General features: G+C 39.9%; 2 protein-coding genes across 9 annotated transcripts in view; one reads left to right on the forward strand and one right to left on the reverse strand.

Annotated features, from left to right (window-relative positions):
- The window catches only part of kmt2cb (lysine (K)-specific methyltransferase 2Cb), a 67,727-nt gene extending 60,998 nt beyond the window's left edge, over positions 1-6,729 (reverse strand). For 3 of the 8 annotated variants that reach the window (XM_044219884.1, XM_044219882.1, XM_044219883.1), the window contains exons 1-2: positions 5,873-6,727; positions 3-191 (exon numbers count right to left, since the gene is read on the reverse strand). In XM_044219884.1, the coding sequence (XP_044075819.1) occupies positions 3-190 (188 nt within the window). In that variant the 5' untranslated portion in view covers position 191; positions 5,873-6,727. Of the gene's footprint in view, positions 1-2; positions 192-5,872 lie in introns of all 8 variants that reach the window. The other 5 variants (XM_044219885.1, XM_044219879.1, XM_044219888.1 and 2 more) reach the window with 4 other exon arrangements.
- A 12,926-nt stretch (positions 6,730-19,655) lies between these two features.
- The window catches only part of LOC122887058 (dipeptidyl aminopeptidase-like protein 6), an 82,247-nt gene continuing 79,863 nt past the window's right edge, over positions 19,656-22,039 (forward strand). The window contains exon 1 of the mRNA XM_044219895.1: positions 19,656-19,863. The gene's annotated coding sequence lies outside the window, so the exon portion shown is untranslated. The remainder of the gene's footprint in view (positions 19,864-22,039) is intronic.

Here is a 22,039-nt window from a genome sequence, read left to right on the forward strand (position 1 = left end):
ACTTCTTTCTGTTCTTAGACGTGGATGAGGGTGGCGCCTGGGGTAAGATGGCAGCAGCATCCTTGCGCGGCCTGCCACGTGGCCGCTTGTCTGCGTGGACAGGACTTCCTGTGGACGTGGCCCCTACACTGCTGGAGGGCGGTGAGGGTCCCTGGTCAGAGGGTTCCACAGTCTTATCCTCTGATGACATTCTGGAAAAAAAAAAAAATAGTAAGGAAGATGAGATCATAATAGGTGTTACACGATAAGCTTAGAAAATTAACTCAACTTTTCAAACAATAAGAGGAAAAACGGGTGATGATTTTCACTTCTGTTGTTTTCATATTGTTTACAGGCTTTGAAGAGTGGATAAGAAAAAGGAGATGACATGTTGTGGGGAAATTCCTTGGTGGTGGAAGAACGTGGCTTGCAGCTTTGTTCACTGAGAAGTCCAGATGTCCTTATATTTTGAAGCATTTTTGATTTGGCGCTTTCTGAGATTTAGACAAAGTGGAGTGCCTACACAAAGACTTGAGGTTTTTCTATATCACTTATATGCATAACATTATAAGAAGGATGTGGCCATCAATAGCTTATGACTTCTACTTCACTGGCAATCGATTCTGATGAATATTCACAAAACTGCATCCTTTTCTTAGTTTTGCTTGATCATGTGTCCCTGAACTAAAAACCCCTGGGCATCCTATTGGCAGTGAAATCCACCTAGTTCTGATCATATTCAATGGGTTTAAAGCATATGGGATGCCGTTTAGGGTACATTACCTTTTATCCACCCCAAGATCCCTGCATTTCTTGCTGAAACACGGTACCTAAAGTTGAAAAATGTCCAACTCTGAGCAGAGAATGTTCATCAACTCAGTTTCTACCCAATGTGAGCAGAGTGGAGTGGCAGCAACTTCCACTTCTTAGTCGAAGCATTCTGTAATCACTCCAAATCCAGCTCTTCCAGGTTTTCTATTTGCTGCAACCCACCCACCGAAAGAAAGCCCACTACAAACCGCTCAATGGTAAATATGGTGAATGCTGCCCTTTAGTTGCATTTTACAATGTGAAGTGAAATTTTGAGGTGGCATGAGTGCACTGGAGAAACGAAGGAAAACAGATTAAGATTTGCATGAGGTTGCACTAACCAGAGTTGAATGACGATATATACCATAAGACGATTTGTTAACTGCCAACGATTGTTCTATACTATTTTTATCAAGGTATCTTTCCCTTTAATATCTCTCCATTGTCAGATATGTTGCAAAAATCAGTGAACGGGACTGCTTTTTGGCAATATTGGATTTTCAGGATTTTGCATCAATGTGATTAAATATCTTGACTTTTCAGGTATTTGATTCACTGGAATAAACATTCCCATTAGCTTATTTTTAAACTAGAAAACAGTTTCTCAATAGAACTTTTTTTTTGTGGACACAATCGAGGTGAAAATATCCATTGGCTGTTTTCATGCACAAGACACAAAAACACTGCAGTAGTCAAATTCCCCTTAAATGTATGTGAATACAGTTTGCTCATGAGATGTACTTGGCTTTCAAAAACGCCACTTTACACTCCAAGCAAAATCATGCCACTCTGCACCTCTCACATACCCTGGTCCAATCAGATGTCCAAAACAGGGACAGATCTTTCATCCATTAGATATTTTGGAGAAAAGGAAAACTGACAAAAGGTTTGGGTTTTTCTGTCCACATTGTTTTGTCAATGTGACTGCCATACACTGACATCATTGTGATGTTTTATGATTTACACGTTTTATTACACAGTTATTCTGTGACGAAGTGTTGTTGACCAAATGAGTGCATTCTTGTGGTCGAAAGAAACAAAAATCGCACCCCTTACTAAAAAAACGATGTCTTGCAACTGTGTTGCATTTTCAGCTGATTCTATAGTTGGTGAGGAAACAGATCGCTTTCTTTGGCAAGTTTTCAAAGGTCATCTTGCTTTTTGACTCTTAAGTACTAATGCTGCATTCACGCAATGTCGGCAGAATGGTAAGAACAGGAAAAACACCCCTTATTCCGACTTGGGATTGTGCATGCGTTATTCCAAGGTGGTTAGCCCTTGTACTAACCTTGTAGTCACACCAGATAAATAGCCTCAATTAGCTACTTTTGTTGGGTTATGTATTTACAGTTTAAAAGATATGATGTAAACATATGACGACAGACCATACCTAATGTTAACCATTTCCCATGGATTTCTTACAGTTTTTATGCAATTTATTTGTGAAAAGCTCACCACTCCAAATAAACTCTTAGATGGGTGCCAAATTAAATTTAAAAAACTAAAGGAACATGTCTTAATAAGGTGTTGGGCCACCACGCACTGCCATAACAGCTTCAATGCTCCTTGTAGGATTGGGCTGATGAACGATGCCATCATCCATCGGCGGTGGCTGATAGCCATCGACCACTGAGCCCTCTACCATCGTAACATCATGATTTAAAAGCCCCACCCCGAAGTAAAATCTTGTTAGTCAAAGTGCAATAAAAGCTTTGCGAGAAAAAAGCTAAAGTAGTTTATCACTATGACTAACATTTTTAATAATCATATGATCTGCTTAATGAGGTAACTTAAGCATTGTGTTAACTGTTCCTGCTGCAGCTTTCAGACCGTGGTCGGGAAGCACAGGGAAGACTTTGTTTTCCTCCAGGGCTGAAGTTGATGCTAACCTCGGGGCTAACCACCTTCACTTTTACACAGCAGCCGGGAAGCAAGACACGGAAACGTCTTGGGTATTGAGGAGCTACAAGGTTTATTAATGGGCAAACTGTAACCTACACTGTACATTTACTGCCACTAGACAACTTCACTGTTAACCTTTCCTTCTGCTCCGATCGTCATATTGCCAATTTGGTAGCATCGTCCAATCCTAGCTCCTTGGCATAGATTCTACAAGTCTCTGGAACTCTACTGGAGGGACGAACACCATTCTTTCAAAAGATATTCCTTCATTTGGCATTTTGATGATCGTGTTCACCTGGGTTGACATGTGGTAACTGCAGAGGGCATAGCGTGTGATTCATATAATTTTCATGCTCAAACCATTCAGTGACCACTCATGCCCTGTATGAAAGCATCTGCATTTGTTATGTTTCTGCACTCATTTATCCAGGTTTTTCCTTTTTATTTGTCACCTGTCTGTATGTTATATGTTCATGTGTTGCACAAGCTGCTTTGAAAAGTGTTTGCCTGCACATGTGTTTTGTGAACATCAAGCCTCTCTCAATAAGGCAGCGCAGTAAGACTTTTACGGTGCTACAGGAAAGTGATGCAGCACAGCAAGTGTTTTGCTGAGAGCTCAACAGCTGCATGATTAAAAATGTGTACAAAGAGTCACAAATGTTTTGTCTTTTGGGCTGAGAGCACAGTCAAATACTAATTTCACAGCAGTACTGTGCATCTAGTGTAGACAGTGATGGCTGACTGTAACTGCTGCTGTTGTGCTGCTTTCACCATGTGGCCAATGTATACAAGGAGAAAGTTAACAAGTGGTTGGTGAAGATATTTGAGCATCTAGCAAGCTAATGACCAAATATTTTTCTTAGCAGTTGGTAAAAAAAAACAAAAAAACAAAAAACACAGTGCTAAAAAAGGGAAGAGAATGCTGAATTTACATTCCTTGCGTGGTCTGTAACATCCAATGGAATATAAATGTTGGTTTGTCTCTGTTGGACATGTACGCAGGTAACAGTTTGCTAACACAATAGTTAACTGTTTGATAAGCCTATAGTACTGTATATCACGGCTGTGCTTCAGTGAGTATATTTTAGAGTCCCAAAATTAGCGGAGTGTGGCTGTAAAAATTAGAATAACTGATCAAGATTATGTAGCTAAACATACACAGTAAAACTTCTTAAATGGTGAAAAATCTAACCATTTTTGGGCCATGATTTCTAATGCATGATTGTACAGTAACATGAAAGGTTTTATGGTTTATGGAGTCTTGTGACCAGGCAGTAATGCCGTGTGATAAATGTGAAAATATAATTAAACCCTAGTAGAGCCTAGCTGGGTTGTGATAAATATGCTCCAATAAATCTTAAATAACTAAATGAGACAAGAATAAAGCTGACTGAGAGCAAACATATATTTTTGACTTGTTTACTGAAACTTAGGTTTACATCTAGGGTAATCCAAGTACTTGATAAAATCAACATCACTACTACTCTAAGAACCACCCCTTGACATTTCCAGAATTAACCTAAAAGAAAGAAAAAGGGAAATATAGAGTACCCATTTTGCCCCACATTATCCTTTTCAAAAGCAAACTGGTTCCAAACAACAGACGTGCCATGTTTTCACCCACCAGTATTAATTTTTGATGGCTCCTCTACAAAAAATGTTGAATCCACACAAGCCACTTGCTAGCTTGTGTTTCTGTCCCAAAATGCAAACATCAGACTACATTATGACTATCTTTAGGAAGAGTCATGAGAAAGTCAAATTTGCTACTTTTCATTTTCAGTAAAGCAGTAAAATGGTAAATAAAAATGGTGGGCCACAAATTAAAGAGGTATTTTGTATCAGTGAACCAGAAGAAGTCTCAGTTTGTGCTGTTAGATATTGTGGAACTGACACCATCTTTTGCTGCAGATCTGTGGTAATTCTCTCTTTCTCTTATGTCTATATTGGCCTCCACCAGCCTCCAGGCTCTGTGGACAGATGGTGGTCCAATAAACACCAAACTCTACAAGAAATATTACTCATTACAATGGTTAGACTGTCAGTACAATTATTCAGAAAATATGAATCTTATCTTAAATCCTAAGAGAAAATGAACAGGGGGTTACACTGTTCCCCGAAACACTGTACGTGGTGATGTAACGAACATTTGTTGGAAAAGGACCATTTTATAACCCGATTTACAACCAGGTAAGCCTCAACAGAAAGTGGTGAGAATAACGTTGATTGTTAGGGCATCTGAGGTTAGGATCCGGTGAATACTAGGCAGTCACGATCACCACAGGCACAATTGGAGACATGCTAACGTTAGCTTTTGTTAACTCAAGCTTGGGCACAAAGCAGTTGCATACAGCTAACGACAGCTAGCCTGTTGTGTTGAACTCTGTCGCCTTTTCTTTGGCGACCACAGACAAAAGTAACATTGACATCGTATAAATTAAATGTGACAGAAAATGCAGTAAGAAATGAATACATCTTTCGTATTTAACTGGCAATATCAGACTGGATTCGGCGTTGAAAGTCATTAGCCAGTAAGACAACTTTGAAAGAGGTTCACACAGCAAACAGGTTACCTATGGTTGCAGTTAGTTGGCCAACTCCTCGTACTAGCTTGTAACTAGCGCCTACGCCAAAACACCGAACATTAATGCTTCAGCCTTTTGTTGTCCCACAGCTAATGACAAATATTATAGTCTGGGGATGATGGAAAGCTTAATGGGTAACCTTAACTACACTATCAGTTACACTGGGTGCAGGGCAATGATGAGCATTTGTGCCCTACACACACAAAGGCTCGGTCTATTCAATGAAACGGAACTGTTCTGGGGAACTACAATGCAACACAAAAAGTGAAAATGATACGTTATACAATGACGTAAGCTTTGCTTTCTGCGTTTCGTTACAAACTAAGGTTAGTTGTGTGTGATTGTCGATCGTATATATTGTGTTAAGCAGTTAACATATAACGTTACTCATCTATTTCTGATTATATAGCACCCATGAACGGTTCTGCTGAATGTTCCGTTCCGTTGAATAGTCTGAGTCATGAAAGCCAAGGCGGCGACAAACCCCCAACATAAGACTGGAGGTGGATAATGTTGGCTCAGCTTTACTTTACAAGGTGAATGTAAAACAAATCTAGCTCGCATGAAAAACAATTTAACATGTCACTGTAGCTTACCTTCCAGCCCTATGAATAGCGAATTATCCTCTTCATGTCCAAAATACTGGGGGATGAAACGTCGCACTTTTATCACCCAGCTAGCTAGCAAGCTAATTGAGCTAGCTAGCCTCTCTCCAATGAAGCAACACCGCAGTTCTCAAAAATGCATACCGCATATCATTATATTCCAACGATGCAATGTTATTCCCAACTTTGCCCATTTGATGGAAAGGCAGATGATGTAAATCCAACAGAAAACTGCTTCACTGGCACACGCATTTGGGGGAGATCACTTTCCTTTCTCCAATGACAGCTGTCGTCGCACGAGTTCAGGTTATATAGCTAGTTGGTGTTAGCCACCCAAGTCTACGGCCAACAATTTTACCATTAACGTATAAACAAACGAAATCTAAAGTCCAAGCGACTACAAAAGTCAACACTCCGTAAATGAAACTTTAAATGTGAATCCTCAGCGAATGTACAGCGACGCGCAAATCAAATGTTGGGTGCCGACCGCTTGGTTGGCAACTGGTTCTATTTTCTTCAGCATCGACAAGCTGCGGGACCAAGCGGCCAGTTAGGAGACTCTCGCAGCCAGCCTGCCACGCAGTAACAACCGCCTCCCAAGACATGTAAAAACAAACATTAGCTTGCCAAAAACAACACCCCGCCTGCCACAGTGGCCGAACTGTGAGATTACTATGAAATATCACAAAATTAAGTTGAAGATGACGCCTCGGTGTACTCTATAACGGTGGCCATATCTAATGATAAGTGGCACCGAAGCACAGCCCCTCCAGGCTCCTCAAAAACTAGATCCACCTCCCCCTACAACAACTACGGTATACAAATCTTTCCAAATCGATGTGGCCCGTCGAGAAAGAGATATTTCGTGAGTGTGGCAAATGTTTTATAACAGCGATAAGAAGACGCGATAAAAAATACTACGCAAACCATTTAACAATTTCTTCAAAATACTCTCTGACCCTGCGGAGGGATATGGGAATTTAGTAAATAAAATAATGGCACGGGAGAGCTCAAAAAGATGGAACCTGGATTTGCAGCTGAGTTGGAGGGGGATTGTCAGCCGTTGGTGCTCCAGCTCATGCAAATCGTCGCCAGCAGCAGCAGCTGTAGTGACTCCAACAGTCATCAGCCTTCTCCAGAGCAGCGGGAACACAAAGATGGATTAACTTTAATACGCGAGTGTAGTGGTTCAGCGCTCGTCCAGATTGCATCCATTCAGATAGACCACGGCCATGGATGGATGGAATGGATCTCCATAGCCTGCTCCATGACAACGTCCCCCTTTTCCTGCCTTCTCTCTCGATCATACACACACACGTACGTACATGGCATTGGGTGTTTGGTAGAGGTAGCCTGCAAATAGGCAGACATAGTGTACATGCAGGGGTTAAATTTCGGAAAAGCCCTCAGGGGTCGGCTTCCAGCAGCTACACATAATATGTAAAAGTGTCAGTGGGTGTAACGTAATTGCGTGCATTTTGCTTTTTGTGCCGCTTTTAGTCACAACTTCCTGAGTTTCTTCGACTGAAGCGCCTAGAAAATTAACTGGAAATAAACAATTCCTTTCAATGGTAAACATTGGCACCTCTTGCCTAGACTATGAGCTCCCCCTGCTGGCTAATACAACACAAGACACACACAAAGTGTTTGCAATTTATTATTTTTTAATTAATATTAATAATTTGGAGACGATTCAAACGAATGAAATAGCAGATGGGTGACAAATTAAAGGAAAAACCTGAATAAATTAGCGCAGAAACATAACAAATGCAGATACTTCCACAAAGGGCAAGAGAGGTCACTGTTTTGATAAGTATACAGATGAAACCCAAATGAACACCTAAGGGAGATTTTGGAGCTACGTGTTAGACAGTGCTCACCACCACCATCAGAACATTAAATTTGGGAATATCTTTTGGAAGAATGGTATTCATTCCTCCAGAAGAGTTACAGAAACTTGTACAATCTATGCAGCACTGAAGTTGTTCTGGCAACTCGTGGTGGACCAATAAAACCCTTAATAAGACACTTTGTGTTGGTTTTTCCTTTAATTCATCACTCATCTGCGGCTTTACTTGCAATGGTGAGCTCTGTACAATGGAGATGGATTGCATGAAAGGGTCAGAAATCTAAGGTAAATGGTCAAACAGCACAATCGGATGCTGTGTGTCAGTTTCAAGATAGGATAACACCTCACAAAGACACTTCATGTTGGTTTTTCCTTTTATTTGTCACTCATCTGTATATATGTCATGTACAGCATGTGTTGCACATGTTATGACACACAGATGAGACAGCTACATGAGGGTACAAATCTAGAATGTGATGATAACAATAAAACAAGCATATCATTGAGAATAAAGGGCAAGGGAGGTAAACTGAACCCGACCAAAACAGCTAAAATATAGGAAAGAAAAAAGAGAAGAGAAAGCATGGAGGAGGTATGCAATAAAGTCTTTTAATAAGTGTATATAAATACATTCTATAGGTCTTACTCACAGCATAATCAGTCATACACACATCAAGTGTCAAAATACAATCTTCAAGTGCAGATCAATTATAATTTTCAAGCACCGAAATGACCACCGAGAAAGAGAACAATTGTCTCAAGTACAGATAAGTTACTGTCAGCAGAAGTGTTCACCAGTATGTTTCCCTTTGAGAAAAGAAAGAAATCCTCACGTGCAGCTCTCAAGTCTAATACTGATATCTAAATACACCAAAAACAAAGTTTATATTAAGCTATGTGGCTGTCTTTTACAGCCAGCAAGATGGACCTTTGGATGCAGGGCTGGAAAATGTATCTTGTAGTGTAACTCAGTGTTAGTGCATTCTTGAGTAATTTCAGTAGCAATTTCAGCTATTTGGCTTTAAAAATGAATGGATTATGCACAAAAAACTTTATTGGAGTTGGGTTTGGGTTGTTATTCATCACATATTTCATCATCAGTATTGTTTTGTGATAAGTGCAGACTGTCTACAGTATTCAGACTTCATAGATGTATCTAAGTCATCATGCGATCAAATGAATAAATAAGCATACCATCGTACATCACCGTACATTGTGGCATCAAAAGTAACATTTCTGGTCAGCAGTGTTGCCTGATGCCAGCGAAGTGCAAGCCACCACACATACAGGTGTCACTTTCTAAATTACGACCTTTGAGCTGGTGTATGTTTACACCGCTAACCACCATTAACCTAATTACCCTGAAACACATGAAGCTGCTATTTAGTGTTGCATCTGTGATACTCTTGTGGGCCTAATTCCTACATGTGCAAAGTTGATATAGACCTGCTGACCCAGACTCAAAATTACTATCAAAGTTGACTCTATACTTAATATTGAGTTGAAGGGACTGAATACTTATGCAATAAATAATTTTATGTTATACTGGAATGTAATTTTGATCTATTCATATAGGTTTGCTTCAATTTTAGATATTTGTTTCACTTTCTGTTTTGACTTGTCATAGTAGGAATAGAACAGGTGTTACTAATAATATTAACGATGGATCTGTTATATTCAAGTGTCCCAGTAAGCCATGACAGCGTGACAGTGAACCAGCATGCACAATACCTGGACCCTGAAACTGAAGCAGCTAAATGGAATTAAGCCATCTTTCATTTGATTATTTACACATGTGCTTTTCCTACTTTGACATGTCGAAATGTCTTCAATGAAAAAGGCCTACCAACAACCAATCCGACCCTTGACCTATTTCAGATTTTCATATTTCTACAACAATAAAACATGAAAAACTCAGAATAGGGCATTTGTATGTTACAAGAAGTTTCCATTTTTTATTTGCTGGTTGCTGTAGATTTAGAAAGCAGCCCTTAATATAATACGAGATCTCTTTTACCACCACATGATATTTATAAACTACAATGGATAGGCTTAACAGTATCTTATTTAAATCACAAAACTAACATGGAAATGAAGACTAAATCAGGTTTCCACTGGAATATCCAAAATGTTCATTTGTGTTGGGTAGAAAAGAACAATTTTGGTATATTACAGACAGAGGGCAGCATGGCTCTATTTTATACAACACTGGTAAAAGTAATCAGATCAAATTGCCCATTACAATTCAACATGAGAAATGCAGTCGGGCTGTTTATCTGCCTGTCCAACATCCCTCTTTTCTATCTCTTTTGCTATTATTCATCTAGTTGTTCAAGTGATAAACAGTAACCCAGTTTGTGGTGTTTTTTTCACACTTGAGAGACATCCTGTCCATGAGTCAAATATTCTCTGTTGTGGGAGATTTCACTATTAGAGATGAGATGAGCAGTTCTGTCAAGAAATCACAGGGTTGTGGAACGGATAGAGCAACAATAAACCCTGTGAAAGGTTAAAAATGCAAAGTGCATATGATATGTCTTTACTGAGCTGACTCAATGTGGTATTACACCAACAAAAACTCACCATTTTCCATAAAGTTTTGCATTTTGTGAATGATGTTCAGGCATCTAGTGGAAGGTAAACCCATCTGAACACATTTGACCTACGCACACATTTCTGTATGAGACTCTCTCCACCTTTTCATGCTCATCTAAGTCTCTATGATGTAAATTTATTATGCAGGTTTATATAATTATTAGCAGACAAATGTGTTTTAATATAATAAGTAATTTCAGCTAAATAAAACGTAATTACATGCTGAGTGGATAAATGCTCAAGGAGCTCTTTTCTGGTTGTTGAGCTTAATTCATGCCCTTTGGCTATCAGCATTAAGGACTAATTTTCAAGAGAATACAGAGGCAGTGACTGGGAGATAAAATAGGCTTTTTCAAGGCTAATGACCTACACTTTGCTACCCATGCGAGATTTATCATGTGGGTGTCAAGTCTTTAAATGCAGCAGAACTGCTCTGCTATTCCTACAAAATAATTGCCTTGTGTTTATGTTGGTGGTTGTTTTCCTTATGGTCATTTGAATTCATGCCAGTTATGACCAGCTCGCGGGCCGCAACAAAGAAGGGAGATGCACACCAAACTTAACAATAACAAGATTAAATTTATTAAAGTAAGGAACAATAACAGTTGCAATGAGGTGTGGATGTCAGGGTCAGTGGTGTATGAAAGTGCATGAGTGCAATGGCTAATGTGGGCTGCATGTTGTCAGTGTACAACAAATAAGGCAACGCAAAGAAACCACACAGCAGAACTTGGTGAAGAGACCGACACTGCCGTCTGGGCAGGCTTAAGTAACTTAGGAACACTGGCCAGGTGTTCCCAGTTAGCTTAATGGCAACTCAGCTCCACCCAGCCAAGGACCTACAAGACACACAAAACGCACAGTACACAGGACCAAGGCACAGGGCTCTGGGGCCATCTCAATGCCATACATGCAATTTACTGATCATTATATGCAAACTCTGACATTGTTATGTGGTGCATTCATCATACCAGAATGCAAGCATTTATAAAAGATGTATAAAAGACACCATTACTGAAAGATGATGTCAACCATGTCAGACTCAAAGTTGACTGAAGAAACATCAGATCATTATTTTGCTCCTGCAACAAGAATAAGATCAGGTTAACAACCACCTTACTTTTCAGTTTCCCTGTATATTTCTTATAGGAGGCTTTTAGAGACAAAGCAGTGATTCCTTTCAGGGTAAAAGGCAGCTACATAGGCAGTTGCAGAAAAACAGGACAGACAGCTGCCAGGTGAGCAGATGGATCATATTAATATAATAGAGGATACAAGAAACACGAAACCAGATGCTGGCTGGGGTCTTTGTTTGCACAAGAACAGGTAATGTAGAATTCAGCTCATATTAATTCACTGCACAACCAGATAATTATTTTCCATAGTTACATGCAGAACACAAAACTTTAGTATGTTGTAAAAATTAGGCTCAGTGTGTGTGTTGAAAACCACAGAGAGTACACAAACTTCAAAAGGCTCCAGGATAGGGAATCTGTTTTAATCTTTAATTTCAAAGAGACAAAATGTTTAAATATTTCAGGGACAAATTTGCATCATAATTTCTTCTGACAACTGGGAGTTTAAACTCAGTGTGGAATGACTGTTACCTTTAAATAGAGAGGGTTTTTCATTATAGTCTAATTAAAGAACAAAAATGCAGACTTTTAAGAAGGAAACTTCTAGAACTTTGTTTGATTGGGGTACATTAAACAGACAAAATTGGAAAAGTGGATATGAGAGCGAGAAAGAAAGAAAGAATGCATCTGTCTCTTCTTCTGGCCATATCTCAGAAATCAAGTCTTTGGTCTTGACAAGCTTTGAATAAAGTGGAAAGTTTTATGTCTCAGTGAAATTAGAAAGTGCACCACATGTGCTTATATGTTATGAACAGATTATTAAACTGTACAGACATTGTAAGCTACATAAACGAGTCAGAATCAATCTATTAATTATCAGGCGATTGATGAAGAGACGCTGGGTGGACTGAAGGTCAAGTATTGACCCTCATTTCAGATGGGTAAGGCAGCCTTAAAATCCTAAAATATATAAAATTAGATTTTTTTTTAAAATAACTGACTGCATTATTTTTAAAGCTGTGAGTATTGTATTTCAGTACTTTGCACCACATCAGTGTCTTCTGATTTTGTGTACCTTTGAGTCATACGGTTAGGTTGACCTTAGTCCTTTTGCCCCATGAAGGAAATTGATTGCACTGCAGAATTATTTTTGAACTGATAAAATATAGGAAAATTAATCCCTGAAAAAATTAAATTGAGTCAGAGAGGGGATTTGCTATTCTTCTGACTTTTGCACAAGCTTTAATGTATAAAGGCCTCTGAGTGCAGTCCCTACTTGATGAACAATTCTATTGCCCATGGCTGGAGGAGCTAATTAGAATCTATTTATAATCATAGGGGAATATATCCAAAGAGCTAAGAGAGTGAGGAGGATAGAAAAAGAGAGAGGGGGCTGAAAGGAGTGTGGGGCGCATAACACAGTTGGCATGCTGTGATGTCTGAAACCGAGCTGTTCACATCCAAGGAGCCAGACAAAACCAAATTAACAGGTTTGCATTGACAAGACAGAGTGTCTTTCTTGAGTAAAGAGGAAAAGGAGTGGAGCAGCAGTTTACAACACATTCTTGAGTAACACAAGGGCATAAGCGGAGTGATGAAGAGGAATCACTTGATCTTAAAGTTTCAGAAACTTCTCATAACAGCTTTCAGTAGTCAAGTCTTGTAAAGTTCTCAGGGGCCAGTACAGAGAGACCCCTCTCATGAGGACGAGAAGAAGAGAAAGTGAAGAAGCAAAATGTGTGAGCCCCATGATCCAGCTATCACAACTCATTTGTCAAAATAATATTAAAACACTTTCGCATATTAAACAGGAAAGATTGTGATGCTGTGTGTCTCTGGCTTACCTTCATTTGCACTCAGCAGTTGCATCATCAAAGATTCTAATCAGGAACGGGCTCTGCTTCACTAGTTTGTGCAAAAAACATGACCATGCTGTCAGTTCTCTGCAGCCAGCCACTTATGTTTATGCAATGATGTGACCCAGAGCAGACACAAAGCAGTGAGTTCAGTGTGGACCACCCATCATCCAGTTACATGGAGGCATTAAAAGTGTGTCTGGCTGGACTTGGGAATCACTAAAGCACCCAGTCACATGCACACAGACAAAAAAGGACACAAGCATGAGCAGACAGGTCAATACACTATGCCTCACATGAGTTGTTTATGCCACTAGCTTAGATAAAAAACACATTGGTCCCCATTGGTGTTCATTTAAAGGCAAGGATACAAAAATAGTACAAACTGAAATAGCCTCTCATCCACACCTGATTTACTCCACATCGAGCAATCATTGATTGATGTGACAGGATGAAAACATCTGACCAGCATGTGAAATGAGATGTTTTTGTCTATTAAACATGGGGCCTTCATTATTCCTCTCCGTCATATCATCTCCATGTTGTCATCTTTTCTCTCAGATTCAGCTACTCTCCACTTTCTGCTAGATAGTGGGATCCCTTACAGGCACACCCAAGAGGCTTTATTAAAGCCAAGGTTAAATCCCACTCTGCTCTGTCTTTGTTATGGTTTGAGGCTTGTAGCGTAGTTATTTCCTGTTTTATTTTGAAATGCTCTTTTCCCCTCCTGTGTCTGGTAATTGTATTTCCTGTCTTTGTTTCTCACCAGTTTTGATTATTTGCTCTGCCCTGATCAGTTTCACCTGTGTCGCATTTTCGCCCCTCACCTGAGTGTATTTAAGTCTGTTTGCAGCCTTTGTTCTGTGTTCGTTTTTTCGTTCACTTGCCAAGCATCCTGGCCTTTGTTTTTCCGGTGTGTTGGTGTTGCTTCTGTTTCTCTTGGACCTTGCATGGACTTTGCCTGCTCCCTGTCAGAAATGTTTTTCCTTTGTTGGATTACCTGCCTGACAAATCCATGTAAGCTCTTGTACTTTCATTAAATTGTTGAACTGCTCTGTCTCAGTGTCTGTATTTTGGGTCCAATTCCCTGTTTTCCCTGCTTGGTGAATTACAACAGTCTTACACTTCATACTAGTATCAACACTAAAAGTTCTCTAATATCCTGCATTCTCTGCTGCACTCTAACTCCTTAGACACCCAGAGCACTATACAGAAGGGTACAGTAATCCTGGTAGTGTTGCAATTAGCTAAGGTGAGGTACTTCTGTTTTTGCTCTGAATACCCTATGGAAAGGAGAACAAGCTTATTTGGCTTGAGTCAGAGATTACTTAACCTCATGTTTAAGTTTGTCTTTCCATTTTACATAGTTTTCAATAGGAGGCAAACAATGCTGTTGCAATCCCATGTGAGCCTTCAACATTGTCACTGTTCCTGCAGTGATTTGTTCATTGAAAAGCTGCAACAGAAGCCTTCCATGTGAAATGCTTTTGTTGTATCATGTATCTCAGAAAATTTAATTTGGTCTTATGGCACCATAAAGCAGCCTCTTTACTGCATAAATCAGTTGTCTGACTCGGATAATGCCTTATGGAATTTGTCAAGCCTGCTGTAGCAATATAGATGACTGCATAGGGCTCAAATTCCCATATTAACCTGGGAGAAAGGGTAGTGGGCCATGAGACCCCAGAACTCACTCTGTCCTCAAGCCCCAGCGTGAATGTGACAGAAGATCGACATGGGCGTCTGCTCTGAGATCCCAGGCATATTGACATACAGGGGAGGAATGGGGGTGATCAAGTGTGGGGGTGGTTTGGGGCACAATATCCTATTAACCAAAAATTCTCTGAAGTCTACTTTGTGCTCAGGATTTTTATGCATCAGCATTTAATAGCATATAGTCATCATTTTTTGTCACAAAACCATTACAACACAGTTTTATGATTCCCAGAAACAGCAGAGTTTATTTTTTTAGCTTTTCCGTCATTTGATGACCGGGGAGAGAGAGGGGAACTCTAACCCAGGCCGCTGCGGTAAGAACTCTTAATACGTTGTGTCCTCTACCAGGTGAGCTACCAGGCCGCCATGAGTAACAGAGTTTACACTCTTCAGCTTAGTTGTTACCGGTTTGGGTTTAAATGTCCATGACATTTGAGAAATTCAATTGGGAGGAAGTTAGCATTAAGACTAGAAGCAGGGAGAAACAGCTAGCTTGGCTCTTTCCAAAGTATAGTTTGTTTAATCCAGCTCGTAACTCTCCTTAAAATCAGAACTTGGCTGCTTTATATTTGTTTGCTTACAGGTTAAAAAATTAGATGGAACATGTTAATCAGCGAGCTTCAGAGGTGCTGGGAGTTTTGGACAGAACCAGACTGGCTGTCTCCTTCTGCCTCCAGTCTTAAGATAGGCTAACTGCCTCCTGGTTTTAGATCCGTAGGGAATGCATAGGTGTGAGTGGTATCACACTTCTCCTGTAGCACTCGGCAAGAATGAACGAACAAGTATCTCCCAAAATGTCAAACTTCTTTTTTATAAAAAGGGAAGCATAGTGGTTTTAAGGATCAGGAGGTGATCTGTATAGATCAATAAGAACATATTTGAGTATTGTAATGATCAAACATGATTTGAACTTGTGTGTATTTTCTTGGGTTTAAGATGAGTTTGAGTCCAAAATGAGAGATTAATCCCCACTCTGGTAAAATGAGACAAAATTCAGACAAATCAAAGGGATCTATGTGTTTTAGTATTTGACAAAAGACTGAACAGTTAACCTCAGTACATTCTTAAATGGCTTTAACATCTTTAGCTTTCAGCTTTTCATACACTTCTGTTTAAATTTTTTTTCTCATCTGTATTTCACAAGGCTTGTTGACGTAAATGAATCCTAAAATTGACCGTTGCTGATATATGAATCCTGGTAATAAGCTTGTGCTTAATGGAGAAATCTGACAGTTTGTTGCAAGTCTGATACTGAATACTAGACAGGAAATATAGTTACTCACGGTTTGTTATCAAGCTGTCATGATGTTTATTATACATAGCTATGAGCTATGACGAAGTGTGGGTAGTGTTTTCGAAGTGACTTACAGGCAATCGTATTCCTCCTCATTGCTGCTCTACCCTGGACACAATGTCAGAAATCACAAGATTAATAACCAAATTAGAGGAGGAGAGAGAAAAAACTTAGTATTTAAACTCATCAGTATGCATGCTGCTTTGATATAACTGACATGTTAACATGACTTATCTAATACATTTCCTTGAAGTGCAGCATAAAAAATTGTATGTAAGGCCATCCCTTGTTTTCTGATTTAAGTATTGTGTAGAAAATATGGAAATGTTGTTGGTCAGCATTTTGTGGGAAGGACAAGCAGTCAAACAGGAAGATCTCAGTATCTATCCATCCATCTGCTTATGGAAGCTATCCCAGCACACACTGGCCAAGAAAATGGGGTACATCCTGGGCATGTTGCCAGTCTACCACAGGGCTAACACAGACCTCAGTAGAGCCAATTAAATTGTGTTTCAGTGGTTCACCAAGTCTCTGCTGAGAGCTGTAGCCACCGTTTTAAAGATGGCCTTTTACATTTGAATAATCTGCGATTGCCAACACAGCTTTGGTTTCATTCTGTTATTTTCCTTTTGTCTGTAAAAGAATATTTGGATTAAAGATTGTCATAAACTCTGAAAGTTCTGAGTAATAAAATATCAGTCCCCAACTGATTAACTGCATTCAGCCAGGTTACAGAATGTAGTCAATAGAGCTGTTCTAATTGCAGTCAGATGAATGAAACCAGTAATGAATAAAGCAATGCAAAGTCCTATATGCTACTATGGATGTGCACTATGTAACAACACCTTGGAGGCCAGGGATGGGGAACAACATGCCATGGCTAGCAGAGGATATCCAGGGTTGCATTTATTCTAGGTTAGCCAGGCTAACAACATGACTCTCGGGATTGCAATATCAGTTTGTCTGTCAGTCACCACTTTGGTCCAGACTGAAATATCTCAACAATAATTGGATGGATTAACATTTCATCAAACATTCATGGTCCCCAAAGGATGAATCCTACTGAATTGGGGGTCCCTGACTTGTTTTCAAGTGAAATGGAACTATTGGATGGATTGCCATAAAATTTGGTACAGACATTCATGTTCCTTTCAGGACAAATTGTAATAATTTTGGTGATCCCTTTCATATTTTTAAATACTTCGGTTTATGACCAAATACCTGCAAAACTAAAGGCATTCCATTCAGCCTCAGTTGTACTTTGTGTTTAGTGCTAATTAGCAAATGTTAGCATGCTTACACGCTAAACTAAGATAGTAAATACTGTAAAAACCTGCTTAAAAAGTCAGCATGTTAGCGTAGTCTAGTCTAGAGAATGTAAGCATGCTAGCATTAGCATTCAGCTCAAAGCACCACTGTGCCCATAAGTATAGCCTTGCAGAGCCGCTAACATGCTAACACTCAGTCTTTTCATACACTACAGCAAGTTCAGTGAATAGTTCCTCTTATTGTTGAAGGTGTGCCAATCAGTGACAGACTTTAGTTTCTCACAGACCCTCGCCCATCCCTGGCATGACTCCCTGTCCTTCCTGCATGTTGTTGAAACGTTTCTGTTTCTGAGGTGAGAAAATGAGGTAAGGCAAACATTTTGAGGGCATTTCATTAAGTTTTGATGCTGTTGCTCAGTTTGACCAACTGTCTGGTTACAGACGTCCCTGTTCCTGTTCGACTGTGGGTCAGAGCACACTAATTAGCCCAACCTTTCAATGACAAGTTGACAGTTGTAGGACCATTAGGGTCATGAGTGTTTTTCATCAGTCTACATCTTGTTAACTTTGCCTCTCCTTTACAGTCTGATGTGAAGGTCCAGATGGATTATATCCAAGGGGAACAAGGCTACCTTTCAAAATAGGCCAGTTTCTTGAATCAGTAGATGCATCTGTCCTAAATCTCAGCTGGGCAGGAGAATGAAGAGTTCATATGTCAATAATTAAGTGTGTACTCATAGGAAATGAAGTTTGCATGTAGTATTTAGGTTACTCAAGTGTTGAAAAACCCATTCTACATCACATCCTTCCTGTTACTGTGATCTAGCTGAAAAAATATCACATGCCATTAAATTCATGCATGGTCAAAAATAATTTAGTAGGTTTAGTGAATTCCCATCCAACTATTCTGCAACATTCCTATATGTCACTGTTGTTTTAGTGTTTGTTGTTTGTGTTACCCAAAGCTACCTTTCAAAGTTGGTCAGGCAGAAGGTTCTGAGGTCAGCAGCCCAACTCAGAAATCCTTATGAAAAGGAACAGATGCTGCTTTACCGTTCCTGCTGGCTATACGAAATATAAATCATACATCAGTGTCTGTCTATTTAGTTGAAAATTAATATCTATGTGCAGCCTTGAAGAAAACTGGAATTATCAAAGAGACTAATTAGGATATTTGCACAACCGTTCCAAAAATCAGCCACAGTGGAGGACCACAGTGAAGACCTTCATGTTATCATGTATTTTAGAACAGGATCTTTGACAGTCCAGGGAAAGATGCAGTGAACCAACATGAAATGGGTGAGAACTACCCCAAATTCAGGTGCTGGGCTGAATGTGAGGCTGCTGAATAAGTTATGGCGTCCAAGTCCATTGGGGAATTGCCAGAATTCTCTTTGCTAGCTACCAAGGGATCATTTCAAAGTTTGATGAGGTAGGTGATGAGACTGCACACATCACAAACCTGGCAAAGCGTTTTCCTGGTGTTGTGAATTAAGTTATCTAAGATAACCAAAAAAAAGTGTGATTATTTTCTGTTGTTTTTATTGACTTATTTACCCCATGTGTTGAATGACAGTTAAAGTTAGATGTGATAAACAAGGTGTTGATAAAGACAGTTTTGTAGCTGTAGCACACGGACAGAAAGAGATAGACAGAGAAAGAGACAGGGCTTCTCAGATTCTCCTGCTAATGTTCTGCATGCTGTCTGAAAGCAGTCAGAAATAAAGATCAGGGCTCTTTGAAATGTTAAATATAATCTCAGACAAAAAACAATAAAGGTCTTCTCTAATCTATAGCCAACCAGAGTGATTATCAGGCCAATAGTGCAGGAGCAGTGTAGGGAGTAAACAGTCTGTGGCTGAGACATATGCAAAACCCCAGACAACTGATTCAGGTGAAACATCCATCCATCCCTGTTTTCAAATTCAAAAATCCAGTGTGTAGGATTTAGTGGCACCTAGCGTTGAAATTGCAGTTTGCAACCATTTGAATACCGCTCGCCTCACCCTCCCGTTCCGAACGTGACGGAGAAACTACGGTGGCCGCGAAACTCGCAAAAAATGCGAAAGGCCCTATCTAGAGCCAGTGATTGGTTTGTCCATTCTGGGCTACGGTAGAAACATGGAGGCGCAACATAGCGCCCTACGTGGAAGGGGGTCCTGTCTAGATGGTAACCCTGGATTTGCGGTAACTCTTGCGAGACTTAGGTTTAGGAACGCGCACAATGAAGAAACAACACGTACAAGTTTTGCACATCTAGGCTTACCATCCAGACACGACAGTGGAAGGGGACCCGCTCCCTATGTAGATAAAACGGCTTATTCTAAGGTAATGAAAACACAACTCCTCCTAATCGTTACTTGACCTTTAAACACCGTGGATTCCTGTAGAAGTTAAAACTACCCAATAATCACAAGAGACAAAGTAAAAAATAATTATAACTTTGTGTAGCAGAAATATGTTTTTTCTACTTTTCTTTTTTTCTCATCTCTTTCTAGTAAACATTTCCTGACCCCTCAGATTTATCTTGCAACCCCTTGCGGGGTGTCAACCACCAGACTGGGAACCACTTTATTAGAACCCCCTTCAAACGTGTTCGCCTACTGAGTGTGGTTGATATATTAAATGTGGTGTGGGGCTGCTGACCTGTTTAACTAACTCAGTGAACAGTGTTATAGAGCACCAACTCTTTTTTTCTCACAGTGAAATATTTACACATGCAGGACAGGTTTGTTTTCCAAGCCCAAAGAATCATAAATCATAAACCACCTCCGTCTCAAAGCCAAAGATCCAGCAGCGCTGACTGTGGCTGAATATGCTGAAGTACAGTACAGTGAAAATTCACACTGTCTCCCTGTACTCATAGTGATGAATGGCCCCCCTCTCTTTGTCAGAACAACAAAGCATGCAGAGACAAAAGGCTTTGATGATGAGTAATTGTTTTTGAGCTGGAATATGTACACCTTTGTGTGTGCAGAATATTTCTGTCAACGTGAGATATTTGGCTCACTTTTCCCTTTATAATCCCTCTTCATAAAGCACATAAGGCTGCCAAGGTGATGCATGAAGGTGGGTGTCCCAGAATAATATGATGGAACAACAGTATCAGAGTGGTGGTTTCCTTTCTGCTTGCATCTGATGGAAGTGTAGATAGAACATCTTGACCTCTTGACGTCTATAATTAAGAACATTTCAGAGGCATTGAAGCTATTGGCAAATTACTGGGAATGCTGCTCAGCTGAGAAAATTGAGAGATTTATCCATGCAGCGTGTACCTTACGTGACAGCCACTTACTCAGAGTGCATGCACGTAATGTTGTTTGCTTAGCTCTTCAGTACAAAACACAATGTTGTGGGCCCACACAAATCTGTCCAAATCAAATCTCTTGCAGGCTTATTTTGTGTACTATCTGTCTCCTCTCATCCTTTTGTTGACAAATTCTATAATAAAATATGACAGTTTGCACATAGACCATGGAAGTTATTGAATTGTTGGCTCATTTTGAAGATGAATCTGGGCCAACATATTCCTTGTGGCGTTGTGACACAGCATGGCCACTAATGGCATGATTTATCCCTCTAATACAGCCACAACACTGACTCTGGGTCGGGAATTCCACACATTGATGTAAGAGTATCATATTACACATCACGTGATGAATGTTTACCATGCAGGGCACTCATGAAAGCTCTGACCAAATCACATAAACAAATTTGACTGTGCTTCACAACAAATGGCCATACTGCATGCAATTAAGCATCACTAATATCCCCCAGTGGCACAGAAACACTTCCACATTACAAAACATTAATTGGTGTGAGTTGTTTTTGTGAGCTTTTCTTACTCTGGACTGTTTCTAATAGAGACAAGAAGTGCTCATTTTAATACAGACGACTGTCTGTATTAAAATTTTGTAAACTTTGTATCTCCCAACAGCCAATCTTCCTATCTACTCTGCAACGAAGCTTAGAGGAGAAGAGGTTTCACTATCCGCCAGAGAAAGATGAAGACACACAATTCAAATGTAATATTGAGATATGCGAATGTATGGACTACCTCTTACACAGCCTGCATGCAGTCTGTACACACTATTTCTATGTAAATTCTGAGGATGTTGGCCTGTTGGGGTCAGTTGTAATTACTGTATGAATGTCAGTGGAGTGGTAAACAGGAGTTGTGTGGAACTGCATGGCTGAAAGGCAATCCGACAGGAAGTCGCTCTTGACCACAACCTGAGATAAAGTGGCAGGAAGTCTGAAACCTGTCCCTGAAAGCTGATGCAGTGGTGTGGGTCTTTGTAAGGGTGTGTGTGTGCACGCACTTGTTTGCCCATCTTTGTGAGGACTGATTTGAGTTTTAGACCTTGGGAGTGAGGACAATTTTGCAGGTACTTATTTTTTCAATGGACTGTCTGAGAGTTAAGAATTTTAGAATTAAGGTTAGATTAAAAGAGAGAGGGACTACATCCCAACAATTTATATATATATATATATATATAGAGAG

The sequence above is a fragment of the Siniperca chuatsi genome, linkage group LG13 (genome assembly GCF_020085105.1).
Source record: "Siniperca chuatsi isolate FFG_IHB_CAS linkage group LG13, ASM2008510v1, whole genome shotgun sequence".
In the NCBI taxonomy this organism is placed as follows: domain Eukaryota; kingdom Metazoa; phylum Chordata; class Actinopteri; order Centrarchiformes; family Sinipercidae; genus Siniperca; species Siniperca chuatsi.